This window comes from Scatophagus argus, chromosome 7 (assembly GCF_020382885.2).
Source record: "Scatophagus argus isolate fScaArg1 chromosome 7, fScaArg1.pri, whole genome shotgun sequence".
Taxonomy (NCBI): Eukaryota; Metazoa; Chordata; class Actinopteri; family Scatophagidae; genus Scatophagus; species Scatophagus argus.
Genome location: NC_058499.1, coordinates 2,178,965 through 2,198,571, shown reverse-complemented (window position 1 = coordinate 2,198,571; position 19,607 = coordinate 2,178,965). Strand labels below are relative to the sequence as shown.

At 46.8% G+C, this 19,607-nt stretch overlaps 1 protein-coding gene and 1 long non-coding RNA gene across 3 annotated transcripts in view; both read left to right on the top strand.

Annotated features, from left to right (window-relative positions):
- The first annotated feature begins 387 nt into the window (after positions 1-387).
- Positions 388-4,089, top strand: LOC124062602. 2 transcript variants are annotated; one of them, XR_006843956.1, is made up of 4 exons: positions 388-518; positions 648-1,182; positions 1,467-1,525; positions 1,719-4,089. It is a non-coding gene; the product is annotated as an uncharacterized LOC124062602 (long non-coding RNA). The 2 variants fall into 2 exon arrangements; XR_006843955.1 differs by having other exon boundaries at positions 648-1,525.
- An 8,521-nt stretch (positions 4,090-12,610) lies between these two features.
- The window catches only part of LOC124062359 (chemokine-like protein TAFA-5), a 28,369-nt gene continuing 21,372 nt past the window's right edge, over positions 12,611-19,607 (top strand). Inside the window, exon 1 of the mRNA XM_046395067.1 lies at positions 12,611-13,644. Within this exon, the coding sequence (XP_046251023.1) occupies positions 13,554-13,644 (91 nt within the window). The 5' untranslated portion in view covers positions 12,611-13,553. The remainder of the gene's footprint in view (positions 13,645-19,607) is intronic.

Genomic DNA, 19,607 nt, shown 5'->3' with positions numbered 1-19,607 from the left:
ATTTATCAGCTCAGAATAAACTCCAGACAGCTGAACGAATAAATCAGTCACATCGGAGTCCAGCTTCATGAATAAACTGTGCATCAAAGTGTCGCCGTGGAAGCTGCGTGTGCGTGGCAGCGTCATGTTAATGTTCCCTCATCAGCTTTGTAAACACATTCACACTCGTCACTTTAACACTCAGCTGTGGCGATTAAAGATTTATTCATACGTCAGGCGCTGGCAGACGGGTTGAGAAGAGACTCTGAGTGACAGTCAGCTGACTGAAGAGCCGTGAAGTCAGAGGACCAACATGATGAATGGAGGTGCTGCTGCAGATGTTCAGCACGGGTCTGAACCTGAACCTGAACCTGAACCTGAAACCCGATTCCCGTTGTGTTTCAGGGCAAAGTGTCCCTCTAAACAGCCTGCTTGTGCTGAACGTCCCTCCTCCAGTCCGACCTGAAGGGCTTTGTTTGGAGGGTGGAGCTCCTGTTTACCGAGAACTCACAGCTTCAGAAATTAAACTCCCATCAAAAGTATCTGGTCATTTTAATACATATATTATATATCCAACATATTTTGTAAGAACATCATAAAGTCTTGGACTGGACCGGCCCAGAGGACCAGGACCTTATTTATTCTTTTATTTCCAATTTCGTTCGCAGGTCAGTGGTGCTGCTGCCGTACACAACGCTGAGCTTGAACGTGTTGAACGTCCAAATTTCAAGAAATCCGACAATCCACCTCCAATCAACACACCTGCCACACAGGAAGAGGATCCAATGAGCAGACGCACAGACTGTTAGAACTCTCAAGGCCGAAGTCTTCTGGATCCACAAAGCAAAACACCCAAACTAAACGAACTGAAACAGACTTTATCTACATCGAGTTTCTCTAAAGTGAGATTTGAGTCCCTGACTGATGACGAATCAACACTTCGGCAGAGTTAAGTTAGTGTGGCAGGTGAGTGTTTGTGGCAGACAGAAGGGAGGAGGGGGTCACACAGAGCCAGAAGCTGAAAACCGGATCGGGCAGGACTGGACCTGAGGCACAAGGAAACCTGAATTAAGTAAAGTTTGAGCCAAACGGGTTAGCAGCCCGAAGTGTTTTGGCAGGACGGGCGACTGAACGATCTGAGGGTCTGAGTCAGTCCAGCTGAAGGAGGACAAGCAGATGACCTGATCAGACGCAGCTCCACAGGTGAGCAGGCAGGTAGAGTCAGGTAAACACACACACACAGTGAGGAGGTGAGCATCCATGTGTGGAGAAACAACATTTTTCACCTCAGATTCACAGTCTCTTTGTATTTTTTATGCTTCCTTCAGGATGTCAAAACATTTCACGGGCCGATGATCCCTTCAGTCGTTTTAGACTTTGGATCTACAGAAACCTTTTTTTGCCAACAGAAATGAAAAATGAAAAGCTTGAATCTTCAGAGTCAACATCTTGATTTAATGGATTTAGACTTGTATCTCATAATTTAGGTCATCTCCACTTTTCCTTCTGCTGCAGAAATGGACTTCGATAGCAGAAGATACAGCAGGTGTATTAAACTCACCTCATTACGGTGAAAAGTGTGTGTGTGGGTGTGTGTGTTTGACCGTCCTGAACATCATTTCCAGCTCGCTCACCTCCTCGAAACGGAGGCATTTGTCTTTCTTTCCTTTAATTAAAAGTCAGACTGATTGTTTGTTTGTGGCCCAGAGCAGCTCCAATCCTTCTTCCCCTTTTGCCAGGGTTTCATTTTTCACCAAACTGTTGGCCAGGATGAGGAGGAGGAAGAGGAGGAGGGATGTTTTGGCAGTGAGCGTGAAGAATCCATTTTCCTCGGCCTGCTGCTGCTGCGGCGGCGGCGGTGGCGGTGTGAGCGACAGCGGCGGGGGGAGATTAGGAGCTGATATCCTGCCTCCTCATCCTGATAACACACAGCAGGATAATGGCTGTGCTATTTCTGCTGCCGCTGAGACGATGACGGTTGTTATCTGACTGCTGGAAGCTGCTGTTTAGAGCTCCAGGAGGCGACTTGGCAGAGCGATCAGTCAGTATCAGTGATGGATTTGTGGAGCTCCTGCTGGTTCGAGCCGGAGCAGCTGCACTCAGACCGTTAGACTGTTGATACGCAGGAGCATCTGTCACTTCTTTAAGTCAGAGTGAAAACAGAGGAAAGTTCAGATACTTTTGTCTTTTGTATAACATGTTGAATGCCTATCAAATCCAAACAGGCTCAGGTAGCAGCCTGGAGCTTTAGTGGCTCCTCCTGCGATTCGTCACCTTCGGGATGCTTTTTGTTGCAGTGGACGTGGCTGAGAGTGGCTGACTCTTGAGACTCATGCAGATGCTCAGTCTGGAAGCAGGACAAACAACATCTAAGGATAAAAAAGACACACACGAGGATGTTGTTGCAGAGCTTTATCCTTAAACCTGAAATCGAAATTTTTTCATCCACTTGCGGGCAGCAGAACAGTCTGTAAACACCACAGCTGACACAGTATCAGCTAATGAAGTCATCACACACGGGGTAGGACCCAAATGCAGAAGCAGCTCAGTGATTTTAATAACCAAATGAGATACAAAGCCAAGGATAGAAAGCAAGACAGTCAAAACGAGAGCAGCAGTACAGCATGTGCAGCAAATCCCGGAAGGAGCAGGAATCCAAAGTGCGATAAACATGCAAAAGGTCCAACACAGGTGAGACACAAACAGCGAACCAAGACACAAAGCACATGGAAAGACAGCAATGAGGTGCAGGTGGCTGCAGGGCTGATGACAAGTGGGAACAGGTGAGTGGTTGGGTGGGGTCGGTCAGCTGATTGCAGGTCTGGGCGGTTGAAAGTAAGTTCACGGCCTGGGAAAAGTGAGCGAGCGAGGAGTCCTGGCAGCTGAGGCGTCTTACTTCCAACAGGATCATCCTGTTGATCGTGTTTGTGTCCTCCTGCTGAACGTAGGCCCGGTATTCACGCCTTTTAGCTCTGGTTTGGTCTCCGTCCAGGTTTTATTTAACCTCCTCAGTCAGGGAATAAAGTGATCCCCAACAGAGACGTGGTTTACAGACAGTCATGAGACAGATGTCAGTGGTGCGAGTACGTCTTTTCAACCAACTGTAAACTTGTGGTTTGTGTTTCTGCCCCATAAAACTCGGCTAATACACCAGTTTGTCTGTTTTAACTATCATTTCTTATTACTTAGCATCTGTTCAACGCTAAGCACACCCTCACAGAGCCACTGACTGGTTGCATCAGTTTTAATCAGTACATTAATTGAATCTGAGGGTACAAACATGCGCACACATCCTTTTTTCTTTATGGCTGTTTTAATGGTTGTTTCCCCTTCATGCAGATCGTCTGACGGCCATTGGCTTCATGTCAGTGACCACAGTCGGCTCTCAGCCTGTGATGTAATCAGCTGAAACGAGTCTGCAAAAACACCGGACGGCCCGGACTCAATGGTCTGAATCATGTTTCATGTTCAAATGAACTCAGATATTTAGTGTGATGACTCCAGAGAGAGGAGAGCAGTTAGATGCGGAAGATAAGTTTGAAGACCTTCAGAGTCTCTGCAGAGCGACGGAGAGACGTTAACATGGACGAGTGTGGAGCAGCTTGCACAGACGCAGACACACTTTACTCTGATTAGCCTGCAAATGTCTCAGGCAGTGAATCCCAGCCAGGGGTACTTCTGTCGTCTAAGGGTATCTGGAAAGACTGAAGAGAAACCGAAACCAGTTTGTGTGACAAGTCTGTAGATAACGAGGAAACATCTAACTTTCAACCACTAATCCATAACTTTTAACAGCAACGACAAATGGTTAAACAGATAGCCAAAAATCGTTATTAAATGGTTGAAATTGTTGCCTCAAAGTCATGGATAAACTGCAGCAGTTAGCTCGCAAAAACTACAAAATGGTGAGAAAGTACTGGATTGGAAAAAGTATTGGAGTACTGGATAAATGGTTGAACTGGGCGGCTCCTTCCAGCGAGTTCTCAGCCCGTGTCAGGAAAACGTCCAGAGGGAAGCGGACTGGAAATGTCGTGATGTTTGAAGCACACGGATCCTTTTGCCATGAAGGAGCATCTACGTTCCAACCTTAAGTCTACCTGAGACGGCAGATACAAGGGGCTGAAACAAAATCCCTCCGAGTGTCCGAGCTCCTCACCTTTGGGTTGAGCTCCAGCTTCAGAGGTAACTCACTTCAGCCTCTTGTCTCCACGATCTCGGATGGTCTGAGGGTTGGAACGTAGACTGACCGGTAAATTGACAGCATTGGTAAACGATTTTGAGAAATACGCTCCTTCCCGGACAGAAACCGTCCAAATGATGTGACGTCTCCGTTACGTAGAACAAACCTACGAACTTCCTTCATATACAGCAGCTTTATGTAACGGTGGTCCGTGTTGGAGTTATTAAAGACCCGAGCTATTTAAGTCCTGTGCAGCAGATGTGCACTGATCCTAATATCGACTCATTACAGTCACTTCACTCTATTTTTGAAACAAAACATTCATCACTGTTTTAATATTTCGTCTGTAATCTGATTCAGTCAGAAAGTCTTTCTGCTGTTCTCCTCCTTCTCTTCTGTTCCCACCTTACCACGATGTTTCTTCTGCTCTGACCTTTGATATACTGCACGTCTAAACATTTTTTGGTTAGACATAACTTTGTTTTATTTTTAAAAATGTTAATCTTAACTGGGTTTGCCCAATTTGAGTCGCATTATGAAGAAAAAATCAACAATGAGAAAATGGTGTGAAATGAAGTCAGACTTAAAGGGACACGATGCAGGATGAAATGACATAAATAATAAAAAAACTGGTTTGCTGTCAGGGTTATGTTATTTTTCACTTGTAAGAATACATTTGCTATGCTGTCTCACGCTTCCTTCTGCCTCGTCCACGCAGAAAAGCTGACAGTGCATGAAGCAGAACTCACACAGAGTTAATTACAGCATTTGTGGATTAATGACTTAATGTCATGGGAAAACAGACGAAGAGGAACATCACGTTCAGCCTAACCTGAACAATAAAGCAGCAACACAAACTGAGATGCTACAACATCACCGCTGGGGGCCATAACACCAGTTTAGGTCACGTTTCCCATGTGGCAGACTGTCACTTGACGGTCACCTCACAGTGCAGGCTGCGATCCGCCTGCTGCTGGATGCTGGTCTGGGGTCAGTGCCTTGCTCAGAGGCTGCCTGGGATTAAAGCCCTCGTCAGAGCAGGATGAGCTGCAAACTTTGTCTTCTGTTTCAAACTGAGACGAGTTAATCCATGCTGACGTTCATCCTGATATCTTATTACAGCAGAAATCTGAACAGTTTGAGTTCAGGCCCAAAGTTTGGAGGAAACTTTTCTATATTCAGTTAATCCACTTCAAACAGAGAACATTTCAGCACACTCAGTTCTCTGAATGAGATCCACGCAGAACGATGAGGTTCCTTACCTTCAGTAAGGCAGAGAAGGAGACGTTTCTGCTCAGTACAGAAGACGAGCAGAGCAGAGCTGCAACTAAAGGTCATTTTCACTTAGTGTGATCGAATAGTTTAGTTTAAAACCTGTAAAAAAACAACAAAAAACTTCTCATCACGAGTGACGTCTTCAGATTTCTTTTTTTTACTTCATTTAGATGACTTAAATGTCTTAAATGACAAAGAAAAGCTGCACAGCCTGATGTTTAATATGCTGGAACCTGCAAATGCTTGATGAAAAATGATTATGAAATCAGCTGTTTGCCTTGTTGGTCACCATACACATTTCTTCTTTTTCCTTCTTTCTCCTGAAATGATGCATCTGTTATAGCTTTAAATTCGGTGGATTCAGTCTGAAAATGCCTCAAGTCTTCTTTAAAAGCAGAATTAGTTTTAACTCGGTGTCTCTGTCAGCTTTTTAATTTCCAGGAGTATACACTATGTCCATTTAGAAATAAGAAATAAAGCTCATTTGTAAGCTTCCCATGACTTAATTTGTGTAATGAGCCGCTGCTGCTGTTTCTCCTCTGAAGAAATATTAAGCTGCAGCAGATTAAATTAAGTCTCTGCTGAGCAGGTCCATCCGGACTCGGTCAGTCCACTCTCACACTCAGCTGTGTCTTCCTGCACGTATTTTCCTTGACTACACCTACTTACTTTTATTTAAGTGTCATTGTCAGTGCAGGATGTTGGGCTTTATTATAAATATTTTGGAAGTAATGCGAGTGGAAACAATAATTTCACTTGCACGGTGTGAGGCTTTCGGGCATTTTCAACCTTTAAATCCTCTGTGCAGCAGGTGTGAAGTCATTCCAAGGGTTTTATTCACATTTGATGGCCCGTCAGTTGAGTTCCTGCAGATATGATCGTCTGGGACACGCGGGGCGCCGTCCTCCATCTGCCCTGTATGTAAAGCGCTCAGATAGATGGGAAGCTTTGGTGTCCCGGTGGAAATGAAGCCTGCAGGTGATCCTGAAAAGCAGGCGATAAGAGAACAGGATGAATCAAAGTCTTATCAGAAAAGAGCTCTTATTGCTCTTTTGTTTACTGCTCGTCCTCAAACGAATGAGCTGCCAGGGAGCACCGTCAAACATCGGGTGGAGGTTCCTCCTCTGGGTTTAAATAAAAGGCTGCAGGGTGTGAGCGTGTGAACACAACGCTGTGCCGGGGAGGGAACACGGCAGCTTGGACTGCAGCACAGATGGAAACGTGGAAGTAAAACCTGGACGGAAGTCATTCCTTGTCAAAACGCATACTTCAGCGTCGAACAGTAATCAAACCCATAACTTTTGGGCTGCTAACTCGACTCTCTGAGCTGCAAAGTAATTACAATAAATACAATCATACGCGTTCTGAATTTAAGTTTCTCTTTAACTGAACTTAGACGAGCTTGACTGCCTCATTGACCCATCGTAAAACACACTCCATCAAGTGAAATGTGAAAATATTTCAGTTCCCTTTGCTGATGCTGGACTCTCTCTCGCCCTCGTGTCTCTGCTGGAAATGCTTTTGAGGAGGTCTAATATATTTCATGAGGGCAGCCGGTGTGATATGAAGTCTGATATTTGAAACCTTGTTGTACTGCAGTGAAGAGTACTTTTCATGTACTGCTGATGCTGTCAGTGCAGCAGCCTCATTGTGTCCTGCACGCAGTACAATCGCAGTCTGCGGGGGGAGATGAAGTGACGGCCTGGTGATGTATCACCTCAGTGTTCCCTTTAATTAATCCTCCTCCTGTGCAGTAAAGTGAGTGTAATAATTCCACACAGGAGGCTCTGATCCGCCTGATGTGCTGCTCTACCTCTGACTGAAAGCTGAACCATAAATCCAGCTGCAGCAGGACCTTTAGAGACGCTGGCTGAATAATACACCTATTAGGTGATAAGGAGGGACGCAGCAGGTGGGCGTGGCTAGGACGGGTGGGGGTGGGGCTCCCCCTCAGGTTAACCTGTGAGGGGAAAACCTGGACGACGGTCCTCGACTCTAGAGATCTGAATCCTCATTGTCTTGATTTGATAAGTGAATTTAATTGGCATGTTGAGTTGAGTGGATCTTGACTGAGCAGTAACTGGTCTTTTAGTGGATTTGATATGACGGTCATCTGTCATGGATTTTATTTTCTCTGTGGTATCCATCTACACAGGTGTGCCACAGGGTTCTGTATTAGGTCTTCGTTTATTCAGCTAGTGGTTTTTTTTTACCTGTGTTTGATTCTGGGACACCTGAGGTCACGGTTCAGTCCTCATCGTAAAGCTCTGATTGTGAGCTCTGATGCTCAGACAGGATGGCCTGAACGTCCACCCGTCACCTCCCACACCGTGTGACTTTGTGTGTCAGACCCGACGCTTTGCATGAAACTCAAAGACTTCAGCAGTGCTTTGAAAGGCTCTTCAGGATGTTCGTGCTGTAATTTATGTGTTTACACACCTGACTCGTAGGAATTTCTCTTGTGTAAATGTGAGCATGTGAGGCTGCTGTGCCTGTTGTATTTTGGGTTTTCTGTCAGTAGCAGAATGTGTTTGTTTGCTGTCTTCCTTAAAAAAGAGGTTCTTAATCTCCATGAGACTCTCCTGGTTAAAAGATGGTCAAACACATTTTAAAAAATCAAAACTATATTACTGTATTAAAACGATGTCATAAAGATCAGTGCGACTACAGCAGAGTTATGTTGGGGTGTACATGTCGTCTGAGAATAATTCGTGCTGACTCAGTTTGCAGTATTTCACGTCAGGTTTGAATGACAGATTGAAAAACAAACGAATGTTTTTAATTTCTTTTATTTTATCCCGGCTGGATTTCTGCCCTGAACGAGAGACGGAGGGAGAAAGATGCACTCAAGTTTTATTTCACTTCTCTCAGACATTTTATGTGTTGCCTTGAGAAACTCTGTGCTCTGCATAGCAATGACAGGAAACAGAATGTAAATTTCAGATTGAATTTGGATGAAATGTGCTCACTGCTGACCTCAGGCCAGTTTCATTCACTGCGCCCTCCTCCTTTTATGGGAACATTAAATTTGTTTCAGCTCCGTCTCAGGCGGCTGTGGAAGTGAACCAGTCTTTGCTCGCAGTCCGTCCAGACGAAGTTTTTAAGTCCCGCCGTTGTTTTACAGCCGCAATATCTTCAGGAGAGATGGCTCTTTGGATTGTCTCCGCTTGTTTTTAAGACGGTTTGTTAAAAAGTCCATCCCTCATCTTTACTCCAGGCAGAACTCGAAATGAATCGCTTAAACGCACGATTTCGCTGCACACATGAAGCAGCAATGAAACACAAAGGTCAGAGCCATAAAGAGCTTCATTTCAGACTTTGTTGGTTTTTACATCTTCAGAACGACAGAACAAAGAGAACGAAATCCTGCTCCGAAATCCTGCTGGAAGTTTGTTAACGCTCGCTCGTCTTCTTCTTTGTTCCCTTTGGACAAATCAGGAACCACAATCAGAGGCTTTCACGCGCTGAATGTTTCCATGAGCTGCAAAACTCCAGTGTTGTCCCGCATTGAAAATGTTAGCATTGAAAGGCCTCAATGCAGAAATGCGTCCTCTGTGGCTCATGTGATTAAACATTAATATCATCGCTGATGTCTGAAAATAGAAAACACTTTCTACAGGAAACTGCTCACAGCGAGCCGTGTGAAGGACGTCGGGTGACGCAGGATTCCTGCCAAGTGACTTCACTCTTTAGTTTTTTAAATGTACCTTTGTGGCGTTTTATGGCGTCTACAGGTGATTTGTCATCCAACTCCATTATAGTTAAGATGATGTTTTTATTTTTAGGTGAGGATTTTCTTGTTTCTATGCAGCTGAAACGTGCGTTTAAAACATTTGATCAGCAGATCATTTCAGATGATCAGACTGCAGTCGGTGATTCACTAACTCACTCGGTGATAAAACGTGTCGTGTTTAATCACTGACACTTAAGTTTTTATTGCTGCTGTGTGTAATCAGGCTGCTGCTGTCAGGCACTCGTATTTCACACACACACACACACACACACACACACACACACTTCTAGTATAACACTCCCTGATTGCAGGACTGACAATGAAGGACTACAGCGAATAACAAAACTTCAGGCCAAACGTGACAAAGTGTTTAGCAGGAGACGGGATGTGATCAGTTGTTGTTCGGATGGTTTCTTGGCTCACAAAAACCAAAGAGTTTTAGGCTGAACTGAAGCTCGTTTGGTCTCTGAACTGAGTTTCCATGTGACTAACGTTTCTGAAGGTCACAGCGAGAACACACTGAGCAGATCCACATCGGACGAACTTGGTCCACCTTGATTAAATGTCATCTTTACGTGTCACAAGCTGAAAGCCATCGAACGGGCTTCCGGCTGGATGGGCTTCACCGAGCGTCACAGAAACATCCTGAGGGTCCAGACGGGGGAGTCTGACAGCCCGAAGGTTCAGACTTTCAGGAGGAGACGATCAATTCAGCCTCTCCGCCGAGGCTGACTGCACTGCTGATGTTTTCAATCCTTCTGCACATCACGAAAGGTTGATGTCATACTTATCACAAGTTCAAGTTCGCACCAATTTTATCGTGAATTCCTGCTAAACATCAGCTTGTTAAGGTCACCATAGCATCTAGCTCAGCGCTCTTCAGGCCGCTCTTCAGGCCGTTTCCTCTCGGCGGCCACCCTGACCGATCGAAGGCGGAGTCGCACAGAGAAGCTCGTCCTCACACATGAAAGGTTCTTCAAAGATCAGCTCGAATCAAACTGAGTCAAGTTTACTTAGGAAGCACATTTCAAAACAAAGCTGACCCAAGTGCTGCACGAATTAGCCCATACAGAACATGAAAAGGGACTTGGCGAGCCACAAAGTCTGCTGGCTGGACTCAAACTGGGGGCGCCGCGACGCCATTAGCAACTTAAACCCCTGAGGCTGACTGTGGGGCCACCATTAAATGTTGAAACAGGTGTCTCGGTAGTGTAGAAAGACAAGGAAGCGTGTGTTTCTTTGCTGTGAACCGTTGAACCTGTCGGTCCTTCACTCACTCTCTGCTCATCGACAAATGAACTGCGTTGGTCAGAGCGAATCTGTTCCTGCCGCCGAGTTAGCGTGACCAAAACACGAAACGCAGACCCTGAAGATCCTCAGCTCAGAGGCTTCGCCATCTTTTCAAAGGATTGAGAAGAATCGCTCCTCGTTTTAAATCCCGCTGTGTCGCGTTCGGTGACTGCGTGCACTTTTCAAACTGTTTCCTCTTCTTCCTTCACACCTGCTGAGACTCTTTGTGGTGCAGTCTGGAGGAGTTCTTGCAGTTTTGATGGCGAAGCACACATGGCGCCGATTTCCATGACATAAACAAAAAGACCTCCCGAAGGGTTTTTAATGGAGTTTACACTCCACCAAAGAAAGACGACACGCTTCACTTTCAAAAGGAAAAATAAAAAACAAAAGCAAACTGAGCCTGCGGTTGAAGAAACTTGATGGTGCTGACAGACAATTCAAGTGTGCCATCAGGTCTTAAAAGGCCACCATAAAAGAGATCATCAGCGTCCAAATCACTGAGGACACACACCTGCAGTGGTCCTCATGTCCACGAACAGAAAACGGGTGAGACACATATTAAAGTCGGTTCCTAAAGTCTTCCTCTGGGGCTCGTGTGTGAATCACCATGAAACCACTTCCTGCCAGCATATTTAGATCGTCTGTCCTCTGGATGGGAAGTTAACAGTCTGTGGTCAGAGTGATGTGTGTGTCAGGTGTTCAGTTCAGACTCTCTCTCTGTTTTGACTGAACTATCTTCATCTCCACCCGACTCTCCATCCTGTAAAACTGACAGTTTTCATTTCCTGTGCTGTTACGGACACCACACGAGTCCTGACAGCGTTTGTGTTGATCCCTCTCTCTCCAGACTCTCCTCACGCCGACCGACGGCTCTGCGGAAAGCTAATCGATGGCAGGAAAAAACCTCGGCAATAATCACCTCCGCCCGAGGCCCAGAGAGGGCGACCTGACGGAGACGGATCCCACGTCAGGGCAGGAGGGCGGCGGTGACGGAGTCTGTCTGACAGCCCGGAGCTGCTGAGAGCTTTGATAAGAGTCTGAACGTGAAGCCGAGCGATCAATCAGCGTGACGGAGAGGAGAGACGCTCTGCTGCTGTCATCCAAACGTCTCCATCAACAGCCAACGGTTTTATCTGCCATCACTCATCTCCAAGCAGCCAGCGTTTCCACGTATCTCTGTCTCACAGGGACAGCTCTCTGCTGGGAAGGAATGTCACTCCCTGCAGTTCATGCTTATTGTATTTTCCTTTTTCCACGATAAATCCGTGCGTTTGGCTCATCGTGGACCCACGTCACGGCCAAGTCCTCATTAAGTGTGTTTTGTCCGAGCGGTGTTGCCGTACCCCAGCAGAAGGTAAAGTCAGGCTGTCCACTTCCTGTCCACTGAGTTAAACTGGACTCTCATATGAGGCTGCATCACATGAAATGAGTTTTCAAAACAGTTCATTTCACTTCACTTTTTAAGAACGACTCTGCAAAAATATACCCGTTTTGAAGGCCTGTTTGAGATCACACACACACACACGCACACACACACACACACACACAGTGTCCTTCTCCACACATTTAATTCATCCAGCCTTTTTCCTAACAAGCCCACATAGGGAGCTCAGGTTCCTCACCACCACAAATGTATTCTGTTTCACACACCTGAATACGAAGTGAATTTGCAGGTGAAAGCGCATCACACCGCGTGTGCTGACTGCAGCTTCGGCCTCCACAGGAGCTGTGAATAATTCATCCTGTTATGGTGAGAGTCAGGTTAGAGCGGAGAGTAAAGAGCAGCAGATTGCAGATCAGTTCAGGAAAACATAAAAATAGCGGCTGGCAGGCAGATTACTGCAGTAATTCATGTTGTGAGTCAACAGCTGAGAAACTTCATTTCATCATCTGACAGCGACAGACTGTTTGCTGGAACATCCTCATAAAGCAGCTTTATGTGACAAAACACTGCAGTTTAAATCCGCTGGAAAACTCGCTGATCGGCAGAAGTTAATTAAAGTGACACAAATCTGATTTGTGTTTTCTGTGAAGCTCCTTAAAAAGAGGACATTTTTTAAAACCAGAGAGAGAAGAGAAGGACACATCTGCAGAAGTACTCAGAGCACGTACTGCAGTGCCATCAAAATACACCTGAAGTACCAGAAGTACTCACAGAGCGGAACACTTGAGAACAGTTATTGTGAGCGAAATACTGTGAGATGTGATGAGAAGCGGCTGAAGCTGTCAGGTGAGTGAAGTGAAGCAGAGAAAGCCGGAAACACGACTCAGGAGCAGGAAGGAAACATCTGAGGCAAACAAAACGGACAGTCAGTGACGGTGAGCTCCTGTTGGCTGCAGCCCCGCGAAGAACACTCGCTTCGGGTTGCCAGTTTGGACGCACGGTATTGTGACCGGAGTGACGTCAGTCCGTGATCAGACAGAGAGACAGACAGGCAGACAGACAGGGAGGGAGTCGCTGTGGAGGCTGCAGTTCGCGGCGGATCCTCAGACGGAGAGGCAGCAGCTGCATCTCCTCCTCCTCCTCCTCCTCCTCCTCCTCCACTCCTCACCGCCGGGCACCGACCAGCCGGTCTGCGGGGCGACAGACCCGGCAGGGAGACGCTCAACATGCCCGCTGAGCAGCTCCAGCCGGAGCCGGTCTCGGTTTTTCCACTCCTGGAGGGATTTACGCGGACGAGCGGACGGGGACTCCTGGCGGACCCGGAGCGCAGTGAGCTGTAAGTTGGAGGTGGGAAACTGGAAAACTTGATATTCGGAGCAGTTTTTGAGCTGAACATGCTGTGGTGGAGGGGGTCACCCCGGACATCTCCCGCTGCTGCTGCCGGCTGCTGCGCACCGTGACGCGCCGGGGAGCGCGGCCAGATCCCGGAGAGTCCCCGGGGAGGCAAAACAACAACATCACTGCTGCCGCTGTGGATCTGTCACTTCAGTGTCGCGCGTGGTTTCTCATCCCGGAGATGCAGCCCGTCCCTCGCCTCCGTCCCCCTGTGGGTCGGAGCAGGATGGAGGTGGCGTAGTGAGGAGACACCAGCCTGCGGATAATCACAGTTTGGACTTTTTGGCTCCTCGTGCGGCTCGCGGCTCTCCCTCATGCAGCTCCTCCGGCTGGCCTGGGCTCTGACTGCCGCTGCGGTCTGCTTCCTGCTCCTCCTGCTCCTCCACAGCCAGATCCTGAGAGAAGGTAGGCCCGCGGACCTGAGGTCTGGACACAGGCTTTGGGGTGGTGTGTGTGTGTGTAATGTCAAACTGAGTGTCCGGAGTGTATCAACAGGTCACATAAAAGGTGTTAGAATGTGTTCCAAAGCCATTTTTACTCTGATTTCTACTGATTTCGCTTCGGGGTCTGACGGCGTTAAAATCTGACGCGTGTGCGCATTCGTGCGTGTTTTGCGCACCTGTCGTCCCGAGTGTGTGTGCAGCAGTGGGTGATAAAATGACAAAAGACGGGAGACGGAGAACTGATGAAACAGCAGCAGCAGCAGTGAGAGCACCGGACCGGACCGGACCGGACCGGGTCGGACCGTTCAGGAGGCGGACTGAGCTCCAGCAAAACTCCGCTGCTTTTCAGTGGAGGATTCCAGAAAGATCAGAGAGGAAACAGTGTGATTCTACCTCTCTGTCTCACACACACACACACACACACACACACACACACACACACACACACACACACACACGCACACACACACACTCACTGCAGTCTGCTCCCCTCATTCAAATTCACGTTATTCGAAAACAGATCAGCTAGAAATGAACTGCAGTCAATGATCACTTTCATCGCTGACGGATCAATAGATTTTATTGATTGTTTACTGTACAAAACGTCCGTCAGGAGTGAAGCTGACTCAAGTCCTCATCGTCTCCGCGAGCCGCGCACTAGTGGAAGAGATTAAAGTAGCCACAAGGAATAAAATAAATAAAAATAAATAACAAAAACAAATTGTTTTGTCACCAGTCCAACTCAGACTGTAAAAAATCAAAATCGAGAAAATTAGTGAATCATGGTTATTAACTCACTTTTTAACAATTCAAATACATATTTTTAGATGAATATATTTACTGTACACGTAGCCTGCTTGTACTTTACTTGAGTATTTTCCATTTGCTGCCACCCACAGTGGAAATATTGTGCTTTTTTCACTGCATTTATTTAAACACTGAAGTGACTTTGTTGATTGAGATTAATAATATTAGTCTGTTGCACTTTTACCAGCTGCAGGATGCTAAGCTAACCTCTGTTGGTATACTGCAATATTTCTGATCAGTAGCAGCTTATTTAACAAAGCTTATACCGCGAGGGGCTGCAGGTCCTCCTGCCGGTCCTTCCCCCGGTCCTCCAGCCGGTCCTTCCCCCAGTCCTCCCGCCGGTCCCCCTGCTGGTCCTCCTGCTGGTCCTCCCTGCTTCTTTTCACCCTCCTCATTTCTTGATCAGCTCTTGAACACGGAAGCAACAATGGAGGAAAATAATCCTGCTCGAAGCTGAAATGCCTGAAATGCACGTTTGTTTAAGTTCCATCTCAGAAGTACACACACCTGAACGGAGGGTCCAGGTGGGTCGATATAAAGAGCTGCCAGCTGCTGTGTGCTGCTGTGTTGGCTCCATGTAGGCAGCCAAGCCTGCAGGTGAAATCACCTGGATAAGTTACAGATCTGAGCTCCTTTTTTTTCTGGTTTTCTATTGGGCAGCTCATGTGCCAATCAGAACTTCCAGTCGACAGGAAGTCTCACGGCAAAGTCCTTTTACTCCTCAGGTGCTGGTGTTTTCCATGTAGAGAATTCCAGTCTTAACCGGCTTCTTTCTGATGCCTGAGGTCTGATTTAAACTCTTTAATTCTTGTTTGGGGACACAGTTTGATCACAGGTGAGCACATGTGCCAAGCGGTTAGCATTTCTGCTGGCAACAGACATGCTAAAGCTAACCCGTGTGAGGTTCTGCTAACGTAGCGTGACGACGATGACGGCGACGCGATGCAGTGCTGGAATGAATCTGTGAAGAGAAGAGGATGCTTTAGCTCTGCTTGGTTTGTCTGAACAACTCGACGTGGACCCTGAGAGGAAAAGACAAGATGGAGGAAAACTTGTTGTCAGGTTATGACTGTACGACGTCCAACCCGACTGATGCAGGACGCAAGGGCGAGATGAAATGAGCCGAGGTGACGGCCATGTTGGTGCTGGTGATGAACTTCACCAAGCGGTTTCACACAAAACTAAAAGGTTCTTTACTATTTTCCTTATTTTAATTTGTTCTTACTTTCTTCATCATGAAAGTAAATCATGGCACAATTCAAACAGGATCAACAATGTATTTGTCTCTCCTCGTTAATTTATTTCTTTTCCAAACGAGGTCCTGCGGGGGACACCTGAAGAGGAGGGACTTCACCTCTCAGCGGCAAAGAGGAAAGGAGCTGCCGGCGCTGTGAGGTGAAACAGGAAATGCCGCCGTCGTTTTTTAGCCCTATTTTTTGAAAGCTTTTCCACCACATTCGTGTGCGTTCCTGTTCCCAGAAGACGCAACATAAATGATGAGCCTGTTAGGAGAACTTTGCTGTTGTTGGATCGTGAAGGTTGGTTGTTCTTTCTTCAAATCCTCCTTCAGACCTTCAGTTTCTCTTTGGAAAAGAAAGGCGCATGTTAATATTTAATATTTCGCCGCTGAACATGCTGTCAAATACAACATAACCATGAACGATCTGACATTTACTTGTAAGTTACTTAATTTTTTTATTTATTTTTTGGCTGACAAACAATTTCATTTTAGTTTTCTGTCATGAATAATTCGACGTGTCCTCTGAAACCATGATACTTGTGCTGACCCCGAATGAGCCTGGATTGGCCTGCAGCCTGATAACGAAGCCGGCGACGCGTCTTTGTAATCCTCAGCAGTAAACGACAGTCCAGTCCAGAATCAGAGCCTCGTTTGAGCTTTAACAGAATCAGTGTGAACGATCCCCTCGGCCTTTAGCTCAAAGAGGACAGACATGAAATAAAATCAAAGGTGTGTGTTTCCACCCCCTCGGCAGCGGCGGCGGCGTGGGATCCTCGGTGAGGCTTTCAGGTCTGCGAGCAGCTCGTCATCACACTTTTCTGCAGCACTGAATTCATCCCTCAGTGAGACGCTCTGCAGGGGAGCGGCAGCATTAACAGCCTCGAGAAATTAGACATGAGATGTGAGGAGGACAAACACCAGATGAATTAAACGCACAGTTTTGATTTCAGAAAACGTCGGCCCATCATCATTTTTCTGCTTGTGTTCCAGTTTCGGCCTTCAGTCCTTTTCCAAAAGAGACTCGAAGCAGGCAGCAACGTGTTTTATGCAGCTAAACGTTAAATTATGAAGAATAATTAATCAATAATTAATCTCAGTCTGACATACAAGTGTAGCCTGTGGAATCAGATGCCTCACAGGACAAAACTAATTCTGGGTTCACCATCTGCTGCAGCTCGTTTTGACAGGGCGGAGGGTTTACTGTAAAGCCCCTTTGACCGGCGGCGGCGCTGAACCACACACACACACACACACACACACACACACACACACAGCGAGCACTTTGGCTCTGATCCCGCCTTCCCACAGGATGCTGTGCTTTACACTTTAAAAACCTGGAACATAAAACAGTTGGAGTTGTCCTTTAATCATGATCTTAATCTGATTGGAGTCTACATGTTGACCTCAGCAGGACAGGAAGTGATCCCTTTAACCTGCTGACGACTGAAATCTAACACCCAAGGGTTTCACTGACATGTTTTTACATACGAATATTCAATGCGTAACCTGTGCCAGTGTCTGACCTCAACCAACGTCTTCATCGCCTTCACCGTGACGACGAAGCTCAACAAAAGCTCCGGCGTCAGCAGCTGCTTCTGACTCTCCTCATCATGTGCAGATGTTTCATACAATCAGGAGAAAATCAAATCATCAAATTCTGCAGCTGCTGCTTAAAATTCAGCAATGAGAGCTCAAGCAGACTCAGCTGAGCAGGACGAGGCTCGAGGTCTGTCAGGTGATACAGAACAGGTGAGACATCGGATCAGTGGCAGGACGAGGCTCGAGGTCTGTCAGGTGATACAGAACAGGTGAGACATCGGATCAGTGGCAGGACGAGGCTCGAGGTCTGTCAGGTGATACAGAACAGGTGAGACATCGGATCAGTGGCGGGTCAGCGTGTGCTGCGATGTGCAGTCATTACAGTTCAACATGGGAAATCAGATGCGAACACAAAGGACCGGTTTTAGGAGGCGTGTCTGCTCTTCATTGATCATCTCAGTGTGAAAAGCTTTAATGAGCACACAGAAGAGACTGAATTTATCATCGTCTGCTGAGTTTCTCTTTTCTTTTCTCTGCCTGCGCATGAAGCTCATTCAGATCCTGGAAACAAGCCTATTATGCAGCAGACTCACTGCTGTGCCTGCAGTGTGGAAAGCTTACCTAAAGGAGCCTTCGGAGTCCAAATGAATTGTCAATGCTCCATTAAGTCGAGCGTGTATTCACGGGAATTATGAACACACTACGTCTGAACGAAAGAGAAAATCAGAAGCCGAGAGTTAAAAAACACAAACAAATTAACGGAGCAAAAAGCTGCAGAGGGTATAAATTGGATTTGAATAAATTCATCTGGAGGAGGAACGTCAGCGAGTGATTCAGCACTGAGCATGACGGAAGCCGTGTTTAACAATTTAAATCACGCCTCAGCTGCATGACAATAACCCCCAAAGACAAAGACAGGATGATCAACGGCTGCGAGCCGCAGGAATCAACGCTGACGCTGACGGACATCAGAACGAGAGTCGCTGCAGCAGGAAGCCAGGAAAATACAAAGCTGCACTTTACTTTAAAGCTGCAGAGCGCGACTTTTACATATAAATGAACATTTATTACATCCAGCTCACATCGACCAGCAAAAACTGGTTTGCCAGAGCTGAAGGGTGGAGCGACCGCAGCGATGGAGTAGGCCACAGCTAACAGCAGTACGACAGAACTTTGACCGTGTTTGTGTTATTACTCACACTGCCTGAAGGGGGAGCCTGAAGTCCTGTGCTGCACGTTTCACAAAATTTAAATTCAGGGGAAACGTTTAAGGATTAAATTCAGACACTCATATATTCGTGTCAGTGTCCTTGACTGATGTGGTGGCAGGCAGCACAGACTGTAACTGACAACACCTGCCTGTTGGTGTTATAATCACTGCTTTACCACAACACCTGAAAATATGCAAAACCCCTGAAGATGGACGGATGGTTGGTATCGTTTCAGAATAAGAGTCAGTGCAGCCTCACGGGTGTGTCAGTTTTCTTCTTCCTGCAGCAGTTCTGATTATAAGAAATGTTTTAGGAAGTGTACATGAGGGGGAGACTCAGAAGCAGCTGCCAAACAGTAACTGACAGAGACACAGACCTTAATGTGGAGTCGGTTCCCCCTGTGCAGCTCTAACAGCTTCCACTCTTCTGTGAAGGCTTTCCACAACATGTTGGAGTGTTTCTGTGGGAATTTGTGCCCATTCATGCAGTAGAGCATTTGTGAGGTCACACACTGATGTTGGACCAAAAGGCCTGGCTCACAATCTCCGTTCCAGTTCATCCCAAAGGTGTTGGATGGGGTTGAGGTCAGGGCTCTGTGTGGGCCAGTCAAGTTCTTCCACACCAAACTCATCCAACCATGTCTTTATGGAGCTTTGCTTTGTGCACTGGGGCACAGTCATGCTGGAATAGAAAAGGGCCTTCAACAAACTGTTGCCACAAAGTTGGAAGCATAGCATTGTCCAAAATGTCTTGGTGTGCTGAAGCATTAAGATTTCCCTTCACTGGAGGTCAGGGGCCGAGCCCAAACCCTGAGGAACAGACCCGTAGAGAGGGGTGTCTGGATACTTTTGTCTTTATAGTAATGCAGGTGTACGGTGCAGTCATGGAGGTAACAACAGCGATGTCTCTTTGCAGAAATCACGACCCGGTTACAGAATAATCCACAGACCTTTGCTGTGAGCAGTTTCACGTAGGAACTATTTTCTTTCCGTATCTCCGAGCAGAGCGAAGTGTGTATCTGCTCATGGATGAAAGGCTGGTCGACGTTACAGTCGTTACAGTCAAGGAGGACCGTAATAATGTTTACATGTCGGTCTGTGTGGTGTCACTTCCTGTCATGAAGCTGCT